At 47.0% G+C, this 20,397-nt stretch overlaps 1 protein-coding gene across 3 annotated transcripts in view; it reads left to right on the top strand.

Annotated features, from left to right (window-relative positions):
• Positions 1–20,397, top strand: part of LOC144145292 (uncharacterized) — a 165,982-nt gene that overhangs the window by 57,298 nt on the left and 88,287 nt on the right. Inside the window, exon 1 of one of the 3 annotated variants that reach the window (XM_077676861.1) lies at positions 2,401–3,033. The exons of the other annotated variants lie outside the window; for them this stretch is intronic. Coding sequence (XP_077532987.1) covers positions 3,026–3,033 — 8 coding nt within the window. The 5' untranslated portion in view covers positions 2,401–3,025. Of the gene's footprint in view, positions 1–2,400; positions 3,034–20,397 lie in introns of those variants that run through there. 3 annotated transcript variants of the gene reach the window in all.

The following is a 20,397-nucleotide window of genomic DNA, read 5'->3' on the forward strand; positions in this document are numbered from 1 at the left end:
CAAATTGTCGCATACTTACAGTATGCGAGATTGTGAAACGGTATTCAAAACCGGCAGTAGGTAATCGAGCAAATTAAACACAACATCATGAACTAAAAAAATCTGCAGAAATTGAGAGAATTATCTCCCAATGCGTAGCATTCCTATGCCGCTTGTCTTGAGTGTGAGCTCTGTGCAGCCATTTTTTTTTTTTTTCTAAAACATGTCCGACCAAGTATCTCCGTTTACGCTATTATAACGATTAAGGTGAAACTTCCGCGATATCTGCAATATTGTGGAAATGCAGGGTGTTACACGGTTCGCCATTTTCTGTAATTTCTTTATATTTCTCTTATTTTCTAGTTTTTCAAAATTCTCTTCGGCCAATTATCTCCATTTACATTATTATAAACATTACACGTGGAACTTCTGCGATATCGGCACTTCTGTAGAAATTCAGGGCGTTACCCGGTCCTGCCTCTTGGGTGTACTCGTCAAAGAATGCTACGCATTAAAAAAAAAGAAGAGCTGACAGCTCCCTGCTGCCATTATCAGCGGATCAGTCCCATTGAAAGATATCGGAAATAAACGATAAATACTTACACAATATCACTGGCTGACTTCGCCCAAGTTTGATATTTTGCTGTCCTTGATTGTTTTTATTCTCAGGCTTTTTCATTTCGCTGCAACCGCTTAGGTGCTGGTACGCTCCTGTAGGCATCGCAAAAATTCTGGCAGGCACCACCACTGAGGCCTAGATTACCTAACGGAGCTTATATATCTTTCAATGCTTCGACCACTAAAATCTGCGAGCACAGAGTACTATAATTCGACTCCATGGTGAACCGATGTAGAGCTTGTGCGGCCCTTACCGTGTTGCAATGGCATGCTAGTCGAGCTTTCCTCTAGCGAAAGTGACAAAATTCACACCTAAAATTTCGGAAACAATCTTTCTCGTAAATAACGTGGATTTTGCTTAGCATTTTAGGTTACATTGAGGTCTTCCATTCCCTGAACAGGGGAAAAGTTTCTAGAACGAGCGCAGTCCTGTCGCTGCATTTTCGCTGTCCCACGATTGCGCGCAGGTTGACGTTTAAATAGGCAAAACCGACTAGCCCAACAAGATGCTTTACTTGACCGAATATGCAGCTTTCATAAATTCCGTCCTTCTGTTCTTCGCTCTTGTTGGCGTTTTTATTGAGAGTCGGGAATTGTGCGTTTCCAATTCCGAGAACCTGACTGTGCTTTTCAGCAATGCACATTTCTATAGTGGCGAAGCAGCCTTTTATGGTGCTAGGTGTGCAGCGTTTCACAGGGATACATGGGGTCAGGGGTTACCCAGCATTTCGATTTTGGGGGGGTGTCAAAACCTTCCCAGGGGGGGGGGGGGGGGGGGCGGTATAAATCCCTGGGTGGGGTACTCGTGGTTGTAGATTTTTTTTTTTTTTTGGGGGGGGGGGTTTCGAAATCCTTCTGGAGGTTGTGGGAGTGTGTATAAATCCCTGCTTTGCATTTTATAGAGCGTACATAATATAAGGCCCCAGGACCTCTATATAATCGTACAATACCTCACATCTTTTATTGGAAAAACGCATTCACAACCAATCATTGGTGTATAAATTTTTAGCTGACTCTGAAGGGGCCTGGTGTACAGCGTATATTAGGTATACATGGGCTTTAGGCAGGCATTTACTCTAAAGCCCCAGGGCCTTGTCATTTTCACATCAGACCTGTTATATTGCCCCAAAATGTCGCAGCAGCAAAGCACTTGGGTATAATGCTGAATCCGACTTTAAAAAGCTGGGCATTTAGCGTGTACATACATGGGGTCTTATCGAGGCATTTAATAAAAGGCCCAAGGGCCTTCCTACCTGGGTGTTAGACTGCTTATATGGCACCCGTGAAAATGCCTCTCTAGCAATACATGCGGGAATTGTTGTGAGAGAGACCCTAAAGGGGCTCAGTCTAACCCAGAGCGGCTCGGCACTTATACGGCCATTCCTCCTTGTGGGTTGTTGCAATTTTTTTTGTGACTGCTCATTTTCGAAGACTGCTCAATCGTCCACACTCTCCAAAACATAAATTCGCCTGCTCGTTAAGGTCATCGCCATTTCTTCGTGCAGCTTCTTGTTCATACTTTCAAAGGAGGAACTACGTACTCTTCGCCAAAGGCCTGTGTAAACAGTGGCGCGCGATGAGTGAAGCACCCATGGTTCACTGCGACGCCTTCTTTCGGCCGCGGCCGCAGTGCGCATATATATTCTGCACCCAGATCGCGTAAGCGGCGTGGACGTCGCGTGTTGCGATAGGGGAGCCGGGAGAAAGCGCGGCGGCCCTTCCAGCTACAGCGTGAGCGGGGAGATCTCCCACAGCCGGAGTCGCGAGAGCCGCGGTTCGCCGGTGGTGGAGGGAGAGGGAGCGGCCCGGTTAAAAATAGCCCTAGCACGGTGCTCTGGCCGGGGCAAACCGCAACCGCCACCCGACCGACCGTTTCTCCTGGACCAGGGCAAGCCCCGTCTCTAGAGCGACTCGCCTTCACGAACGTCTTCTTTGTGCGCGCCCACCACTCCTGGCGGCCGCGCTGCGGAGACGACGCCCGACGGACGCTCTCTTCGCTCCATCCGAGCATCTGCGCCCAGAGCCAGCCCTCCCACCCCTCCCTCGCACCCCCGCGCCCACGCCATCTTTTTCGCAGCTCGGTCAGGGTCCCGGTGAATCTGAGACGAAAGGTTGCAAACCGGACTGTGAGGACACCGAGTCCTGCTACGCCTCAACCAGACGAGGCTTTGCGGCGTCCTTCAGGAGAGGATTCAACAGAGGCACGAGCTGTTGCTTCTCGAGGAAGCGTTACCACTCGGCACTGCGAAGTTCCCCGTATACGTGGTTCCTGTGAGTCAGCACTGTTGCCTACTGCGTACTGAAGAACGTGCCACGACAGATGCGCCCGCCGTCCAACAGCTGCCCCCTGGGTCTTTTCTGAGTCGAGGCAAGCGGAAGAGAGTATCTTGAAGACGCCACTCTCGAGAGACCTCCACAGTAGAGCGACATGTCCTGGTAAGTCGAACATACGGCATACTTGAAGGGATCGGGAAACGTGGTTGCTGAGGTTTTAAGGTTGAGTAAAATAGCTTGCCGTATCCCGACCATCGAATCAGAGCATGTTTGATACGTATTAGTTTCGTTTCGGTAAACTAGTGCGTATCAACGTATGCTTGAATCCAACAAGTCACCATTTCCGTGAAAATTGGCGTGACTGCATTGTGCGTGTTCTGTACACCGCCGATGATTTGACGCAGTGTGATGCAGTTCGCTGTGTAAAGGTGCAAACTTCTATACAGAACTGGCATACATCTGCGTGCGCAGTCTGCAGAGACAGCCAGCATGCGTGACACCGATAATTATCCGTCCACTGAAGTCTGTTAATGGCAACAGATTTCTTTACAGTGCCTAATTCATTCCTCTTGTTATGTTTCCTTTCCTTCTTTTTATATGTGCGCACATCCTACAGCATTTCGCGTTTGCTAATCCGTACATGTCGTGAAGTTATAAAGAACATGATTTCAGTCTGCAAATCCAGTGCGCAGACGTCTTATGCGGCCTCCTTAAAACCGAAACAAAGAACTTCGTCTTCAAACTTTTTAAATTATATATCGGACTTGCCATTTCCTACGCATTCCTATCTCCCCCCTCGCTGAAAGGTAGCAAGGACTGGACATTCAAAGCTGTCCATTCAAAGCGCGCGTATTGGATTTTTTATCGAGGAGATACTATTCCTCTTGCAAGTTGTTCTTCCCTTTTCTTTTGTTCTGCGCAAAGCCACGAAGCAGAGCGCGGCCATCTTTACCCAACATCGAGAGTGGCCATCTTGGAAGGCATAACAGGCTCAGCCGTATGGCGAGTGGCCAACAGAAGAGCGGAAAGGGCCTCTTTCTCCCCGGAGTCCGGGTTGTAGGCCTTGCGCTCGCGAAGAGCAACGGTGCGTAGCCGAAAGAGATCCCCGTCACCGGTTCAAGTTAATTACAGTTCGAATTTCTTCAACGAGCAAATATAACGGATAAGCAAGGCTGGTGTTGTGATTTGTACTTCGATGACCATCGAGAATTCGTACGTCGTCTAGACGTCTTGTGTAACTTTCAGCATTGGTAAGTAAGTCACCGTGTGCCGTTACACAGAGGGGGACATCATTTACGTCAGCTCCATGATGTTAGGCAAGGCAATGCGCAGCCTCGTTTGAACGTTTTGCTTCAAATACAGGCCCATGTGGAGTTTCAAAGCGGCCACTGTGCTGTACGCAGTGGCCCCCCCGTAAAGGTCCGTCGACCCAACCCCCTCCCCCTCTTCCATCGAACCGACAACCGAAGTTGACCGAGCAAAGTTTGTAGCCTCGGAATCTTCTATTGTTGGACATTCTTAGTTAAATCTGGAAACAGAATATTGTCTTCTCGGTATTAAAAATGAAAGAAGAAAACAGAAGCACAAGCTTTTAAGACTACGTGCTTTTAAGACCGTGCGGACAAACTTAGTTTAAGAAAAATAACGAGAAAATTGCTTAGTGACAAAAAAAGTGTGCGTGGGTAACAGGGTTACAACGTCCTCAGAAAGAAAAACATTGCCGAAAGCAGCCGAAAAAATCGTCACCTAAAATATTTGAACAGCAGCCACGAAAGTCGCCATTTTTAGGAAGGCGATGCTATTAAGTACTTTTTTATCTTCTCGGGAAAAAAATGCAGATATTCCGACTAGTAGAAAACCGTATTACGGATTTTATTCGTTTTCTGAGGTGAGCGAAAGCAACAACGGTTGACTACTGTACAAAAAAGCTAAAATATGCAAGTTTACGTAAAGCATTCAAAGAAAATGAATCACTCAGAACGGGCGTTCTCTGCACAGCGTCCTTTACCGCTTTTTCTTCCTCTTTACTTTTCCGGGCCTATATTTTATATCGTCATACACACTTCCCACCATACTGCAAGAAATCTCAAGCTCCCGTAAACTACTGTCGTATTACAATATAAATCGACGGCGTTGCTTGAAGGCTTTGATACGATATCAGGTGCGGGATATTAAAAAGAGCAAGGCAAATTTTTATTTGTGCTGGTAAGTATCGCTGTACGGTGGTGTGTTTGGGTGACTCTGATTCGTTTGGTTCTATTCTAGATTGCCAGATCACCGTCATTTCCCTGAAGTTTGTTCTGTTCTGTTCGCTCAGCTTGTCTCGACGGCTGAAATGCACCTCAGTCATATAAAGCCTTTTCTGTGTATACAGTGGGGCTTCGGGTGTGCCCGGCAATATATAAAATCAGCAATGCCCGCAGGAGCCAGAAAGTAGCCATGTCGCCGCACTGAAACTTCCGTCGCCACGAGCCTCGCAATGTCGCCAGTTTGGAGACAAATCACCAAACCCGGTAACCTGGTGGGTAAAAAATTTCTGAATGCGTAAGAATCCCTGGAAGTTTAAATTAATTCTTTGTGCCCCCCCCCCCCCCCCCCTTACGGTGCGTCTCATGGCACAAGTTAAACCGCAATTACAAGTGGTGTAGGGCCACATTATACCAGTTTCTGAACTTTTATACGCAACTGCAGTCACGAGATTGGAATCACTGGTCGAAAAAGGACGCTAAAATTTCCCATAGGTTGGGACTCAGTATTGTCGAGCTTGGCTTTTCACCTCAAATAAAATCCAATTAGATCAGATAGAATTTATTTTATTTTATTTGAAAACTAAAACTGTTTCTTTCAATACTAAGCATTGTTTGAGCTCAAATAACCCTCTTTTTCCCGTTAAATACAAAAGGTTCGGTTGTTTGACGAAAGCGAAAACGTTTCATGCGCAGTTCCGAAAACCAGTGAAAACAGATAAAAATGACGTCGTGCTGAACAGGCTTCCGGATACATAGGTTAATTTGACCACTCAGCGCAAATTGTGCCAACGTACACTAACAGATTTCGTTCACTTGCAGGCACATCGAATTTGAGTACACTTTCGCATTCAGACATATTTGAAGTTTCGGCTCTATCTTTGTTCCTGGAAACTGGTTTAGCCGTGCAAACCATATTTTACAGTTGGTAGACAAGAGAACAGCCTTTTTCTTTATCGTCTATAGCGGGGAATAATAGTCAACTATACAGCAAAGATTTTTTTTCTTTTTGCATTTTTTGCAAAAATAAGGGCCACGATCGTGCTTTATGCTTTGCTTGACTTTATCAGAAGAGAAGGCATTCAGGAATGCTTTAGTTGTATTTCCTTCCATTTGTATTTAGTTGTATTCATTCAGAAATGCTTAGATGCTTAGTTGTATTTCCTCTGCAGGCATTCTTTTTTAGTTATATTTCATTGGTAGGCATTCAGGCATGCCTAATTTTATTTACTTTAGTTGCGATTCGGACAGATTCGACCGCGTTTCGGTTAATTTGAACTCCCACCCGAGGTCGGGTCGCGACGGTGAAGCCGCAGCGGATTCCACCGCGGCCGCGCTTCGGATATAAATTCGGATTCGCAGCCAAAATCGTGGCCTCCGAGATTGAGAACGAGACACGAATGAGCTTTGCATCACGGAGGCACACACACAAAAAAACACACATGGCGTTGGCTTACGTAACAACCAAAATGAAAGGCAGTTCATCGCTACTGTCATCAGCAACGGGCAATTGCCATTTCTTTTTTCTTGCGCGTCCAACACGTCTGCGTTGTGGTTGAGTCGGATTGTTCTCCTGTAGCGGGCTGTTGCTCATCTGCGCGTCACCACCGCGCAAGCAACGCCAGGATGGCTTCTCCCGTGTCTCCTGCCCCAGCAGCGAAGAGGGCGAAGTACGAAGCAAAGGATTTGGCTGCGAAGGTGCAAATATTGAAGGTGGTGCAAGCGGGAGCATCTCGAAAAGAAGTGATTTCAAGTGTTTTAATCGTACTCGCGATAATTCGGACCTTCGGTTAATTCGGACATTCTCTGCGGTCCCGCGAAGACCCAATTAACGGGGTTTTACTGTACTTACATTTTGCCTCAAATGTACCTGAGTTTTCCTTTGCGCCAAATATTGCGGACATTTATGACCTATGCCAGCAGTTTTACAGGACGGCCCTGCCTTTATATACTTCGCGATCATGTGTTCTTTCACTTTGGCCGGGCGGCTGAATCGAGTGGCAGACAGGCAGGCAGACACCAAAATTTCCGCCTTTATGTTGCACAAGGAAGACTAGCGCCTTTAAAAATCGCGGGATTTGGAACAAAGTTTAGAGTTGGCGGGGAAGAGCCCAAGCCATTAGGGTCATGACTAGCGAGTCTACCTAGGGCACGGCAACCGAACAGTTGGCTCCGTTTAGATTTTGCCGAGTAGGAAAGCGGGAGGGTTTAAAGCGAACCATCAGATGGCGCCACGTATATACAGGAACAGGAAGTACACGGCTTGAACTTATCTCTGAAGAGGCATTCCGTACTGAGGCAGTAACAATCATGGCCCTCCCGGTGCAATGCAGAGCGTTAATAGAACGTGGCTATAGGCTGCGCCCCGCGCCTATACCGACCTTAAAGACCCTGAACCAGCGTTATTTACCGCGAAAAGCATAAAACTGACCTATAAGAACATTTATGCACTAAGAAGAAGCACGGCACCTGGCACAAAATCGTTAGAATTGCTGGGGCTCGAACCCATACCGCTAACGTCAGAACTCGCAACTCTACCCCTAGGGCAAGGGGGGCTTTTTTAGTTACACGGAAGGCATGTCCGTCAGATCCCATGCCCGCGGTATTGGTCGCATAACTTGGGAAAAGTAATCTATAGTGTTCAAATTACGGGTATTCTATGTTAACAAGTGTGTCCAGGCTGGTATTAATCGGGTTGATCGCCCAACCACGAGCAGGCGTTGCGAGCTGAGGGAACTTCTCGGAAATATTCTCACACAGGCTGCGCTCACGCGTAAGTGCGGCTATCAGCGGTTCGGCACCCTTACATTTAGATCAAAGAAACAAGTTAATTCGGTTGGACTCATTCCTAATAACCGTAAAAAACAATTGTATAGGGTGGTACGTAAACCTTATTCATCTGGGGCATTCCGTAACGGACTTTAAAAACCACCGAAGGCTTTCTTTTTCACACGTGGTATTTTATTACCCTACAAGATGTTGTAGGTAATGATTTAAAACAACTATTCACGATTGTATGTACACAAATATAGGGGGGGGGGTGAATTTGAGATGATAAGAAACAATTGAACTGCACGAACGTAATTAGCAATTTCATACACTCCAAACAATGTCTCTAGATCTGCTTTGCAACAATGCACTCGAATGACCAATTGCGGCGTCCGCGAGAACCAATTTGGCAAAGAAAGAGGCCACACTAATAATTTGACTAAAAAACATGTGATCTGCGTTGTGACAGCGCAATGCAAATCTTCGTGCTTGCATTGCGTGATGTCACAGACGACATTTTTAGAGTTGAGTGTTATCCTGGGCGTTGCAGTTCGCCTAATTTACCTCTCTGATCACAGCGATTGTCCTCCCCTGTGTATTGTGGGAAAGCAGACTCGTGGGATTTTTTTAGAGTGTGTGCGCGCGGTTTTAAACGTGGGCAGCCACGAACATCCAAAAAGCAGAGGTTCCAGTTTGGGTAAGACTCATTTTGGTATTACACATTCTTTAGATTAATGATCCCTCGACGGACGCGGGACCTTGTAGAAACCATGTCCTCAGGGTGTCTATTGCGCTGGTACGACTTTTTTGCACCCCTCTTGTGGCGTCGTCTGGTCAGTCGATTTAGTCCCACGTGAACCACGCAGTTGTTAAAAAAAAAGAGTCCTTAAACAATCGCGTCCATTTGCAAGCGGTGCATGTGTTTAGGCAGACATATTGTCTTGCTAATAGCATCTCTTAACAAGTTAATAGTTAGATGTCAACATTGCTAAGCGCAAAGGACACATTTGCTCACTTGAGGCAAAATCTAAGCGCACAACGCTGGGTTCAGACTGTTGTTGCACCTGTCGTAACAGTTCTAAGCAATGACGTCATCTGACGTCACTGCCATCCAAATTACGCGAAACCCTGTTTACTGAGTCTGCAGTTTACGATATGCCTGTTCGGTCAAGTCTTAAAATAAGAAGGGTTAGAAGTGTTGTTTTTATTAAAAAACACGTTGCACTTGAAAGACAAAGCTTAATTCATGACAGCCACTGACTGCCGATTTCTCGACAATCCCCATTGATATTAGTATATGCCTTTCTACAGGCGGGCCCGCTCTGATCATGCGTGACCGCTTCGTTCGTTGGAGCCGCTTTTGAAACATCCTGGAGATGAATAGCCGTAATTGTCGCTGTAATACAGTTGCTCGAATATATATCGCATTAAGGCTGGCTTCCGGAGTCATTCTGAAAATACGCCTGCAGCCGGCAGTTTGAACACGCCGTTTAGTTTCGAACTTAACTCCGACGTTCTTTGGTAGGGCTCATACAAAGAGCACTGGGACTCATGAGTGTCGCGGAATTAAGCTGTCATACGATGAGGACACAGTCAAATCAAAACAAGTTAAATTAACAATCTCTCTAGGCGGCGGTAGTTTACCATAATTCAGCCAATATATGCAGTATTCTTCGCATACCATGAGCAGCCCTCACGGTGTTTTCTCCAGTTTTTGTCGCTTATCAGAATAAGAAATACTCAACGCAGCGAGAGTTAGCCGTTGCATTCGAGATGCTGGCAGGATCATCCGGGGAAAAGAAAAAAAGTCCCCCGCATTTCCCTGAGAGGGAGAATGTGAAAGTGCGAATGCACGGTTGTCGGCCCGCTTGCGGCGCTTGCGCTCGGCACCCGCAGCCCACCGCCTCGCCGCCTTCTCTTCCATCTCTTCCATCGGGTTTGTAGTATGACGTGTACACCACGCAGTTATCAAGCCGCTATAACGCCGCTGAGTCGCCAACGCAACGCCGCTGACGACGTAGTTTGAATGCGTTAAAGATATAAGGAGCGTTCCTAACTCTGAAATAAGCGTGGCTTCCGTGGCTTAGTCGGTAGAGCGTCGCGCTGCGGCCGCTACGTCCTCGGATCGAAACCGGGCGCCGGATGCTGTTATTTTTTTATATAGTGTAGTGGCCTGGCTGGCGCGCCGAGAGAGGGTGTTGCGAGCTGGAGAGTACGCGAGGGGGGAGAGGAGGCGCTACGCGAGCGCCCTCACGCATCGGAAATCCGGCGCCGTTGCTAGGCACGCTAGCTAGCTCCGTTGCTAGGCTGCGGGCGGACGGACGGCGGCGGACGAAGTAGGCTCGACTAAGAAGTGCATTCGCACTTAAAAGCATAGAGTTTCTCACTAGCTTACCTAGAGTGGAATCTGGCGCTAGCGTCAACGTGGTTCGGCGGAAGCGCTCTACGCCTCCATGAGTGCCGCCATAGTGTGTAGTTCGGCCGAAAGTTCGGCATGGCATGGCCGGCAATGACTTCGTGGCTACGAAAATTGAGTTTTTGTTTAAAAAATTGCTGCCGAAAGTGCCGCTGTCAACAAATTTTGTTTTCTGTAAGGCACTGTGTTCGAGGTCTTATGCTGTAAAACAAATTAGAGGGTTACAAAGAAAAGAAAAATGTAGAAGTCCTGCCTTCGGCTCACGCTGCCAGATACAGCGGGCCGTGTCGGATATATTTTTAAGTTATTAAATTCTTCTAACTGGGTGAGGTTTTCTTTGATTTTTTGTAATATTTAGCTGAAAAAAATTATTTATATTGTCTAAAGCTGCGTTCTTTAGTCTCATTATCGTATGCTACGCGCCTTGGCAGGCGATGCAGTATTACAGATGCGAGAATGATATAATCCCGTTGTATTCATTTGTTTTGTCTAAGCAGGTATAAATTAACGTAGAAGTGAAACCTGTTACCGCAAGTAAGTCTTCAAGTACGCGCGCAAAGCATTATGAAATTGCATGAATGCTTCAAATGCAAATAAATACTGGCTTGTCGAGTTGCTATGTATGTTCCCCAATTGCGCCTGCCAAGACATTGCATGCTTCAAGGAGTAAGTAAACGCAGCGGCGGCGACGAACGATGCGAAAATCGTAACTGAATGTGTGCAGAAAACGGATAGTGTGGGCCAGAGCCTTCTATTTAGAAGGCTCTGGTGTGGGCTAGCGTAGCTTATTTTGTGGCTGTAGTGTGGGTGGCGGCGGCGGCAAGCGGTATACTGGGACCCTCGCTCGCTTTTTGCTGGCCAGAAGCAGCCCACAAGCGAGCGGCAGCCGTGATACAGTGAACTGTACCGACGAGCGACGACGACAGAGTATATTGGCGGCAGAGTATTAATTTTTTTTCGCCTGTCGCTGTCGCGCAGTGCACTCTACTGTTTTACCTTTTGAATTACGTTTTCGGCGTCGCTTGTCGCCGTCACTGCATGTGGTCACCCCTTCATCTTAAGAAACTCGCCGCTAACGCGAGCACATGCGATAAGTGCAAATCACGCTGTTATTTAGACATATCTGTGATAGCCACTGAATGCCAGAAAGTGGCATCCCGATAACGGTAAAGCATACCGAAAACAGAACTAACAAGCACTTCCGAGCCGAGAAGCCTAATCCATAGCCATTTGTACTAGCCACTTGCTGCCAATCCGATTCGCACACTACCCACAATTCCCATGTCGGCGTGCGATCGCAGCGACACTTTCCGCTCTAGGTAATATTGAGAAACTCTATGCTTAAAAGTACTTACCTTCGTGACGGGGCATCAATTCTGCCGCCACTGCAGCGAACTGGTGTCGATTCCGTCACCTAAGCTAAGGCGTGCTCGTACTCGTCGTGACTCGAACATTTTCTAGCTGCCATAACGACGTGGTTTTCGACACACGCTAGCATGGTTGCGCTCAGTGTGGCTCAATGATAACTCGGTGGCCTATCCCCTGACGTCATGTCAGCGTCAGATGCTCATTCACGAATCCGTTTGCTCGCGGGCTTGCTTGCTTAGTCACTCGCCAGATTGCTTGCTTGCTTGCTTGATTAGCCAAAATGTTGGTTTTCGCATTCCGTGCACTTGCTAACCTTCAATCGTCGTTGTTTTGATTGATTGATTGATTGTAGGGTTTAACGCGCCGACGCAACGCAGGCGATGAGGCGCGCCGTAGTGGAGGGCTCCGGATTAATTTTGACCACCTGGGGATCTTTATCGTGCGCCGAAATCTCGTACACACGGGCGTTTTTGCTTTTCGCCTCCATCAGAAAAGCGGCCGCCGCGGCCGGGAATCGAACCCGCGACCTCGTGCTCAGCAGCGCAACGCCTTAGCCACTGAGCCACCGCGGCGGGTCGTCGTTGTTTTCGGTTCGATCGTTGTTCGTTCTTTCCGGTTAGATCGTTGCCTTCGGGTATCATCAGTGCGATAAAAAAAATTAGCACTGGCTTAGCTCGGCTATGCGAATACGTAGCGCGAGCTAATGTTCAGCGGGTTATTCTTAGGTTTACTGGTTGTCTAGGATTAGCTGATTATCATGCTTACTGCTGCTAAAACGATTTCCAATCCAATCCAATCCAGTCCAGTCCCGTCCCGTCCAGTCCAGTCAAGTCCAGTTCAGTTCAGTCACTGCTCCTCGCGCATGCGCAGCACGGCTCTCCAAGAGCCACGCGAAACGGCTATCAATCGGCTCCGGCGCACCGTCAGACTTGGCTACTGCGCGACGGAGGCGCACAGGTGGACACGCACCGGCGTCAGTGCGTCTGCCGCGGCTATGACGTCACTCCTCTGGAATGCGCAGGCCGGCGAACATGCAGACCCAATTCTCTAGATACCCGTACTCCAATTGGATTGGATTTCCAATCCAAAACAATCCACTTTAATCCAATCCAATCCAATCGAACTCTCCTCGCGCTTTCGCAGCACGGCCCTTTAAGGTCCACGCGAAACTGCTCAACCTCGGCCAGTGTACCTTACGCTACAAAAGGTAAAACCAAAAACCTATGCATCGCCCCACGGCACTTGATAAACACTACGTCATTTTTAAGCTGGTTGGATATTGTGCAACGGATCCCGCATCGTGTTTGTGTTATTATTATTATTATTATTATTATTATTATTATTATTATTATTATTATTATTAGTATTAGTATTATTATTATTATTATTATTATTATTATTATTGTTGTTGTTGTTGTTGTTGTTGTTGTTGTTGTTGTTGTTGTTGTTGTTGTATCACATTTATTGATATCAAAACTCATTTGATTTCACTGTATGTGAGGGAAATCATTTTATCGCTACTATGAATATCCTGGTCTTTATCTTTGTGAGGATTTTGAGGCTGATGTAATATGGGCTAATATAAGAGTGTGTCTTCACACGATATTTAATGAGCAAACTCAATTTTAATTTCGATTCAAAGCTTGTTGGCTCTTTCATCAGATTAGATATTAAGTAGCGTTAAACAGTGAGTAGAAACTGGGCCTTGTATGCTGTTAAACAATTTATCTCTATTCTCACACGCCTAATGTTCCGGCCGTTGAATAACTGGACCTCGAGCTCCGCTGTGGTCGCTTGTTTTACAATAAAAACATTCAAGGGCCGGAATTCATCTCTGATGATTGCTTGTAATGTGAAGCATTGTTGGACTTGAAAAAACGGCTTTGAGAATTTCTTTAAATTACTCGTACACACTTAGAAGAATTACTTGCAGTTGCTTGCAACTGTCAAGTATTGTAGAGAAAGAAGTGTTGCGGAAATGGCGGGCTATACGCCGGTTGCATACGATATGCGAAAGCATCAGGTATGAGACACGCGACGAATTTTTCTCTGTTTTGAGTAAACTTTATTGATTCATACCCTGACAGTTATACGCAGTCGTTGTGAAATGACTGTCGACATTAGTTTTCTTTATTTTTTTCTTTTGCTAAATTGCAACGTCGACGAAAATTTCGAGAAAACCCTGCACTCATGCATGCGTTAGATGTTGTTGTCTAATTTATGGTTCATTGCTTGTATCGAGGCTGTCCTTACAAGCGACTAACGCAATCATTGACGCCAGCGGAACCACAGCGCGAAATTTCGAAACCGGTTTTGAGTGATCGGGCATAGCCTGGATGCAGGTGTGATGGTGGGCGTACTGCCACTCCGTGCACGCGTGACGCGGTTTTAGCTCATTCCTTCGTTACTAGGACAGATCAACTAGACGTCGTGTTTTGGTGGTGGTAGCTACATAATGCTGCGCAATATAACCGCTTTAATTTCGATGCTGCTTACAGGGACAACTTTCACTGTTTCGTGATGCCCTCCTTCTGCCTCATGACCTTATCTACACTGACTCCTCCGTCCCAACTTGTGTGAGATTGAGCACTACTGATAACATGACGTGGGTGGCAGAGTGGGTGGACTTGTCCCAACGGGGAAAGCAAAGCCAGGTTCCTTTTACTGAATGAATGGCAGATACTGAATGATAATGAATGGTAGATAATGAATGGCAGCCTACCAATGTACCTGAAGAAGAAAGTGTATGACAGCTACATCTTACCGGTACTCACCTACGGGGCAGAAAGTTGGAGGCTCACTAAGAGGGTTCAACTTAAACTGAGAACGACTCAGCGGGCAATGGAGCGGAAGATGATAGGTGTAACATTAAGGGACAAGAAGAGAGCGGAGTGGGTCAGGGAACAAACGTGTGTTAAGGACATATTAGTAGAAATTAAGAAGAAGAAAAGGACGTGGGCAGGGCATGTAATGCGAAGGCAAGATAACTGTTGGTCATTAAGGGTAACAGAGTGGATCCCTTGAGAAGGCAAGCGTTGCAGGCGGCGGCAGAAAGTTAGTTGAGATCAAGTTTGCGGGGATAAATTGGTCGCAGTTAGCACAGGACCGGGGTAATTGGAGATTAATGAGAGAGGCCTTTGCCCTGCAGTGGGCGTAGATAGGCTGGTGATGATGATGATCTCTACAACACCGCTCTCTGGCTTATATGATAGGCCGAAGAGCGTTTCCACTTTCCCGCCTAGACGCTGTTGTTGTTTCTGCCTTTTCCCCTGGACGTGCGCGCTGCTTTAGCGCTCCATCCACATTTTGACCAGCCGTGGCACGTAGTTAAACCATCGAGGACGCCGGGTTCACGGTTATTTTTTTATAAAACCTCTAGGCGGAAGTCTTCTCCTAACTGGGCACGCGTCCGAGCTCGCCATCAATGCACCTTTAGTATAGCGCGAACGCTTTACTCTAGATCAAAGTTCCCGCACCCGTTTAGATGCTGCCTCATAAAAGAGCCGACACGGCCGCGCTCAACTCTAGAATAGCTTGGAGAGAACGGGTGAGCCTGTTGCCGACAGCCATGGAAGGAAGCGCGCCTTCCCAGGTGCCACTTCCGGGGTTTCGCCGGATGCACCATGAAGGCTGGCTGGGGCTCTTGTCGCGGGGCTTGCGTTGCGTGGTGTAACAGCTCCGCGTGCGCGCCTCGGTGCTTATGCTCGCACTGGCAGTGAGCCAGGCACTGCCGCCGCGTGAGGTAAGAAAGCCGATATATCGGCCCTGGCGTCAGGACGTGCGAGCGGAAGACTCGTCGCCAATGACTCAACCCGACTGAAAAATTGCGGTCGGACAGCGACGTCGTTCCCTCTCGTATGTATATATACAAGCTACCGGTCCCGACTGACAGCTGCTCTCTCGGGGCCCGAGACGGAAGGACTGTCGAAGACTCCACTCATTCGTTTCGGGCCTCGCGACAGAGATCAGCAGGGCTGTGTGAGACGCTCAGAGTCGCATAAACGAAGACGGAGCCTCGGCGCCCTTAGGTATACAGAAGTATCCGGAGTATTTTGGACTGCATCGGGTTCCCTAGCGAGTTGAATGGGCACGGGAGGTTCTGTACACTGAAAGCTTTTTGGCACATCAATATCAACCCAGAAATGCAAGGGTGGCTAACGCTGCAGGGAATAAAATCTATGGCCTGAGTTGCAGTGTCAGAACACCTCAGCCACCGAGCCACGTCGGTATATTATAGCTCATGCAATCAGTTGTTGCCAGATATCGGACTAGGTATATCTTTCGCGCATGAACTCAGTTTTGCTGGATTCCGCTATTTCCGGCGTGATGCTTTCGTGGTTAACGGCCCTGGTAACGAGGTAGTCAGTTGAGTTCAGGTGAGGAGGAGGAGGAGGAATACCATTTATTTTTCTAAGTGAAAGAGGAGGGGGAAAGGAGAGTGGGTGGTGGTCTCAGTCCAGGCCGCCTTCAGGCCCCCCAGCAGCCTTTGCCCGGGAGATCAGGTACTCCTGATCCTCGAGCTGGAAGCTGGTCGGCATGTGCTCCCACTGCTCCAATGTAGGTGATGAAATTGGGTTGGTGTGTTTGACGCACTCCCATACGACGTGATAGGTGGTGTTTGGTGTATTGCATGTTGTGCAGTTGTAGGGAAAAACAGTTGGTGAAATATGACGCAATTTTTTTTTCTATTGAATTCGTGTTGCATCAAAAACACAAGCTGGTTTAGCGAAACGTTCGTCCAAAGTTACGCAACATATCTCGTGGCAGTAAATGATGCAGTGGTTAAATGCCTTTTTGTGAAGCTTTGGCCAAATAGGGTCTTAGTCATTTAGTTAGATCTTTAAGCTACCAGGTGCGTTAGAGGCCAAATGCACCAAGATATCCTCTCGGGCAAATGTATTTTGAACGTGCAGTAGGTGCCACCAAATCAGCTGGGACATGGCTCGTAACAACGTTAAATCCTTCGTTAATCAATTAGAATCGTTTAAAATAACTCAGCGCATTTTCCCCAAGTTTGCGTAATGATGGCCCGTACTGGGGAGAAGAATTCCCATTTCCAAGTTCAGGCCGCCTTCAGGCCCCCCACCAGCCCTCCTTATTTTTCCTTATTTTTAGAATTCCTTATTTTTAGAATTTTTTCTGCAGGTTTCGTAAGAATTCCCTGCAAGTTTCCCTGCATTCATTCTTAGCAGCTGATAGATATTTACGTGGTTTCCTGTCCGGTTTTGGGCGTTAGCCTGAGCCACCTATCGCAGACGCCGTTCAGAGAATAAGAGTTTCGGCGTGAACTATAATTTCTTCTACATCTGCCGCTCAGCAGCACTTGACTATGCATTTAGATTGATTTGATTGATTGTGGGGGACTATGCATTTCCCGTTTTGTACCAAACGGCATGCTTAGTTTTCATGCTAAATTTTTAAGTTAAAATGGCCCGTATGAACAATAAGAAGATATTGTTGGGTAATTGAGGTAATTTTAGTTCCGTGCCGGTACTGCTAGCGCCATCTCTTGTTTGCAGCTCGCGGACTAAGGCGTACACGAAACACTTTTTTCTATATTGCGCATACAGACTTGAGAATAGGCTTCAGCCCTTCAGACGCAGCCACTTCACGCTTTGGAAGGTTTTTCTCATGGAGCATTCTTCCCTCTGTGCTTCCTCCGGTTTTGTAAACTGGATTAGGAGCAGTCTTGGATGCTTGTGACTTAAGCGAATACGACGGCGGATATTTTAGAACGTTTTAAAAGAAAACAAGGAATCAATGATGCGGGGTCCGGTTTACTGACGATATTTTTTTTCTTTTTACTCTACGACTCTTAAAATTCCCTGCATCTAATAAAGATCCCCTTTTTTTTTCATTTTGGCCAAAATACAGCCTAAAACTCCCTGAAAAAGGTAAAATTCCCCGCACGGAGCATCACTGAGATTGCGCGCGTGCCAAAAGGTGCCTGAGTGGCTGGCCGGCCGGCCGGCCGCTCGTTGGCCGGCTGCGACATTTCCGTGTGGCTGTAATGGCCGCGTGTCTCCCTATTTCGGTTTCAAAATAGCCGATTTTTGTGCGCCAAGCATGCGCTAATTTCAGTTTTTTTTTTTTTGTACCTTACAGTCTCTTTGGTCTGGCTATACAAAACTAGATTTTTCAAAAGGTGAAATTTTCACTTTAATACCTCCTGAGTTCCTGGTCAGAACATTTTAACTCCAGCAACCATTCAGTAAGCCAGATTCTAATTCACTTCTAAAAGGGCATACAAGACCGTAAAAGGCTGAGTTCCTGCAATAATTACTTTAAGCCTTATTAAGCTGGACCTTTAGAGCCACGCCCCATCAAGTTACTGGTGCTTTAAATCTCATGAACAACTGAAAAATCAGAAAAACTTGTAAATACGCCAAATTTCCCGTCCCATGCGAAATATGAAGGCAGTTTCTTATTGTAATTAAACAACCAGCACAAGATTGCGCCAAATTGTCACTTGACAATACAAACAAAACGTTAGGCAAAAAAAAAAACCCTCAGCCGTTCCACTATGTAAAGGTCAAGGACCAGTTTAGCACACGACAGAGAGAAGACACATAATTTTGCACAAAGGTGCGAACTAATTAATGATTGACTCCCTATCTAATGATGGACAGTAAATAAAACTCATCGTAATAAAAGTTGTATTGGCGGACAATTTTCATACAATTTGTGTTGGGAAAGCTTTGATAAAACCAAAGGTAAAGACGTTGCTGAGCATTAGAAATAAAGTTGGCTTTGCCGCAAGGCGTTTTTGCTCGCGTACCGGCTAAACGCCTGGAGCTGCAGCCGTGTAAAGCTTCACTTTAAGCATGACGGGCTCATCAGGCGTGCAGGGGTGAATCGAACTGATAACGTTGGGGTGAACAAATGCGGGCTGGGCACAATTGTAAATAATTTTCTTTTTTTTTTCTTATTATCAAACACCTCAGTGCTCAGTGGCGAGATGTTTGCAGCGAATGACTTTACTCATTGGCACGTGTTTATGAGTCAAATTTTTTATACGTACCGCGTTCCGAGGCCCGTCGTCCGCTACTCATGAGGGGAACCTATACTCCCACTTCTGTATTTCCACCTAGACAACCGCGCGAATAAAACGCAATAACTCTCTATAGACGTCCATTTTTCACACCCGAGCCCTTCTGTGGACACATTAGAACTTCGTTGTAGAAAAGTCGCCATGAGAAACGGAAGCGGGGAGCATCCTGCCAGCTGCGCATCTCGAAGCGAAAAGCAACCGGACCTGGAGGTTCAAATGCTCGCCCTACACGCCAGATGGCGAGCGCGAACTGAATCGCGAACAAGACTAAAGAGTAGCACGTTCAGTGCGGGGGTGTAACCACCGCCACGACGCGCACTCTCCCTTCCTTTTTCCGGCTGCGTGCGCTATCGCTTCTATTTGTTCGACACAGGAATAAACGGCCAGTCGATAGTATAATCGTTACTCATCACGTGTCTTGCCTTTGGTAATTTTGTCATACGAAAGCCAGCCACGTATTTTTTAACACGAGTACCCGAATTCACGCAACTTCATGCTACCTTCAAGCCGCCGCTGACGGGAATGCGATCGTCTCTAGCCGCCCTCTTGTGGCGACGCTTTTCCAATACATCGACTGTCCGCCACCTCATAATTCATGTTCTCCTTTCCATGCTGTTGACTGCATCACAATATTTACGCCGGTATCGATCGAGCTTGTAAGCTATGAATAGGGCAGTCGCGGACCCGTAGTTTTTATCCATGGTGTACAGGCCATGCTCCTATCGAGCTGTTGTGCGCGCTTAGCTCCTCCGGCCTCCACTTATCGAGCTGGTTTCGAGCTTGCTTTTTAGCATTTTGTCCCCTTTCGAAGGTAGCTCCATGAAGGGGAAGTGGAAAAAATAGGCTTCTTTTGGCATGCCTCTGCTAGTTTATTCCAACAGGATCAAGCGCCAAAGTTCGGGGGCGAATTATTTACCTTGATGCTTTGGTATCTGTCATGAAACGGCCTGCCTCTCGAACTCAAAAGCAATCTCTGTAAAAAAAAAATAATAACCCTCAAGCTTTGCCTTTTTATCACTTCACCGAGAAGAATTTTGATTTATTGCGGGGTTTAACCAGCCGAAGCTACACCTGGGGTATGAGGCGCGCTGGTAGTGAAGTTCTCCGGCCTAATTATGACCTCCTGGGAATCTTAAACGGGCGCCGAAATCTCAACACATGGACGTTTTCGCTTCCCGCCTACAACAGAAAGGCAGTCACCACCCCCGGGATCAAACCCGCGTTCTGGGGCAATGCAGCACAACGCCTTAGCCACTGACCCATCGCGGCGTGTCGAGAAGCTATACCGCTCGTTGGCACATAAAATAATATCAGGATATTACTGAGTCCAATGGGCGTCTGTACTACTTTGTGGCATGCCGTATGGGGCAGTAGGAGGGTTTATACCCATCCCCTGGTTTAGACCACCTGGAGTTCTTTAACGTGCCTCGCAGTGTCGTACACGTTCATTCTTTTGTGAAGAAAAATTTGACATCCACCTCAATTTAGGGGATGTCCCCTAAATCTGGTCTATTAACACCTCTCCATAACTTCGAGTTGTCGATCAATTCGCTCTCGCGCTACAAACGGCTAGCCTCGTGGTTAGCTCAGTTGGTAGAGCGACTGCCCTAGATAAGCGGTGGTCCCAGGTTCGAATTCTGGTCCAGGACGAATTTTTCTTCCCCTACGAAGTTTCT

The sequence above is a fragment of the Haemaphysalis longicornis genome, unplaced genomic scaffold (genome assembly GCF_048455015.1).
Source record: "Haemaphysalis longicornis isolate Haplotype H1 unplaced genomic scaffold, Haemaphysalis longicornis Haplotype H1 scaffold_1, whole genome shotgun sequence".
Classification (NCBI taxonomy): domain Eukaryota; kingdom Metazoa; phylum Arthropoda; class Arachnida; order Ixodida; family Ixodidae; genus Haemaphysalis; species Haemaphysalis longicornis.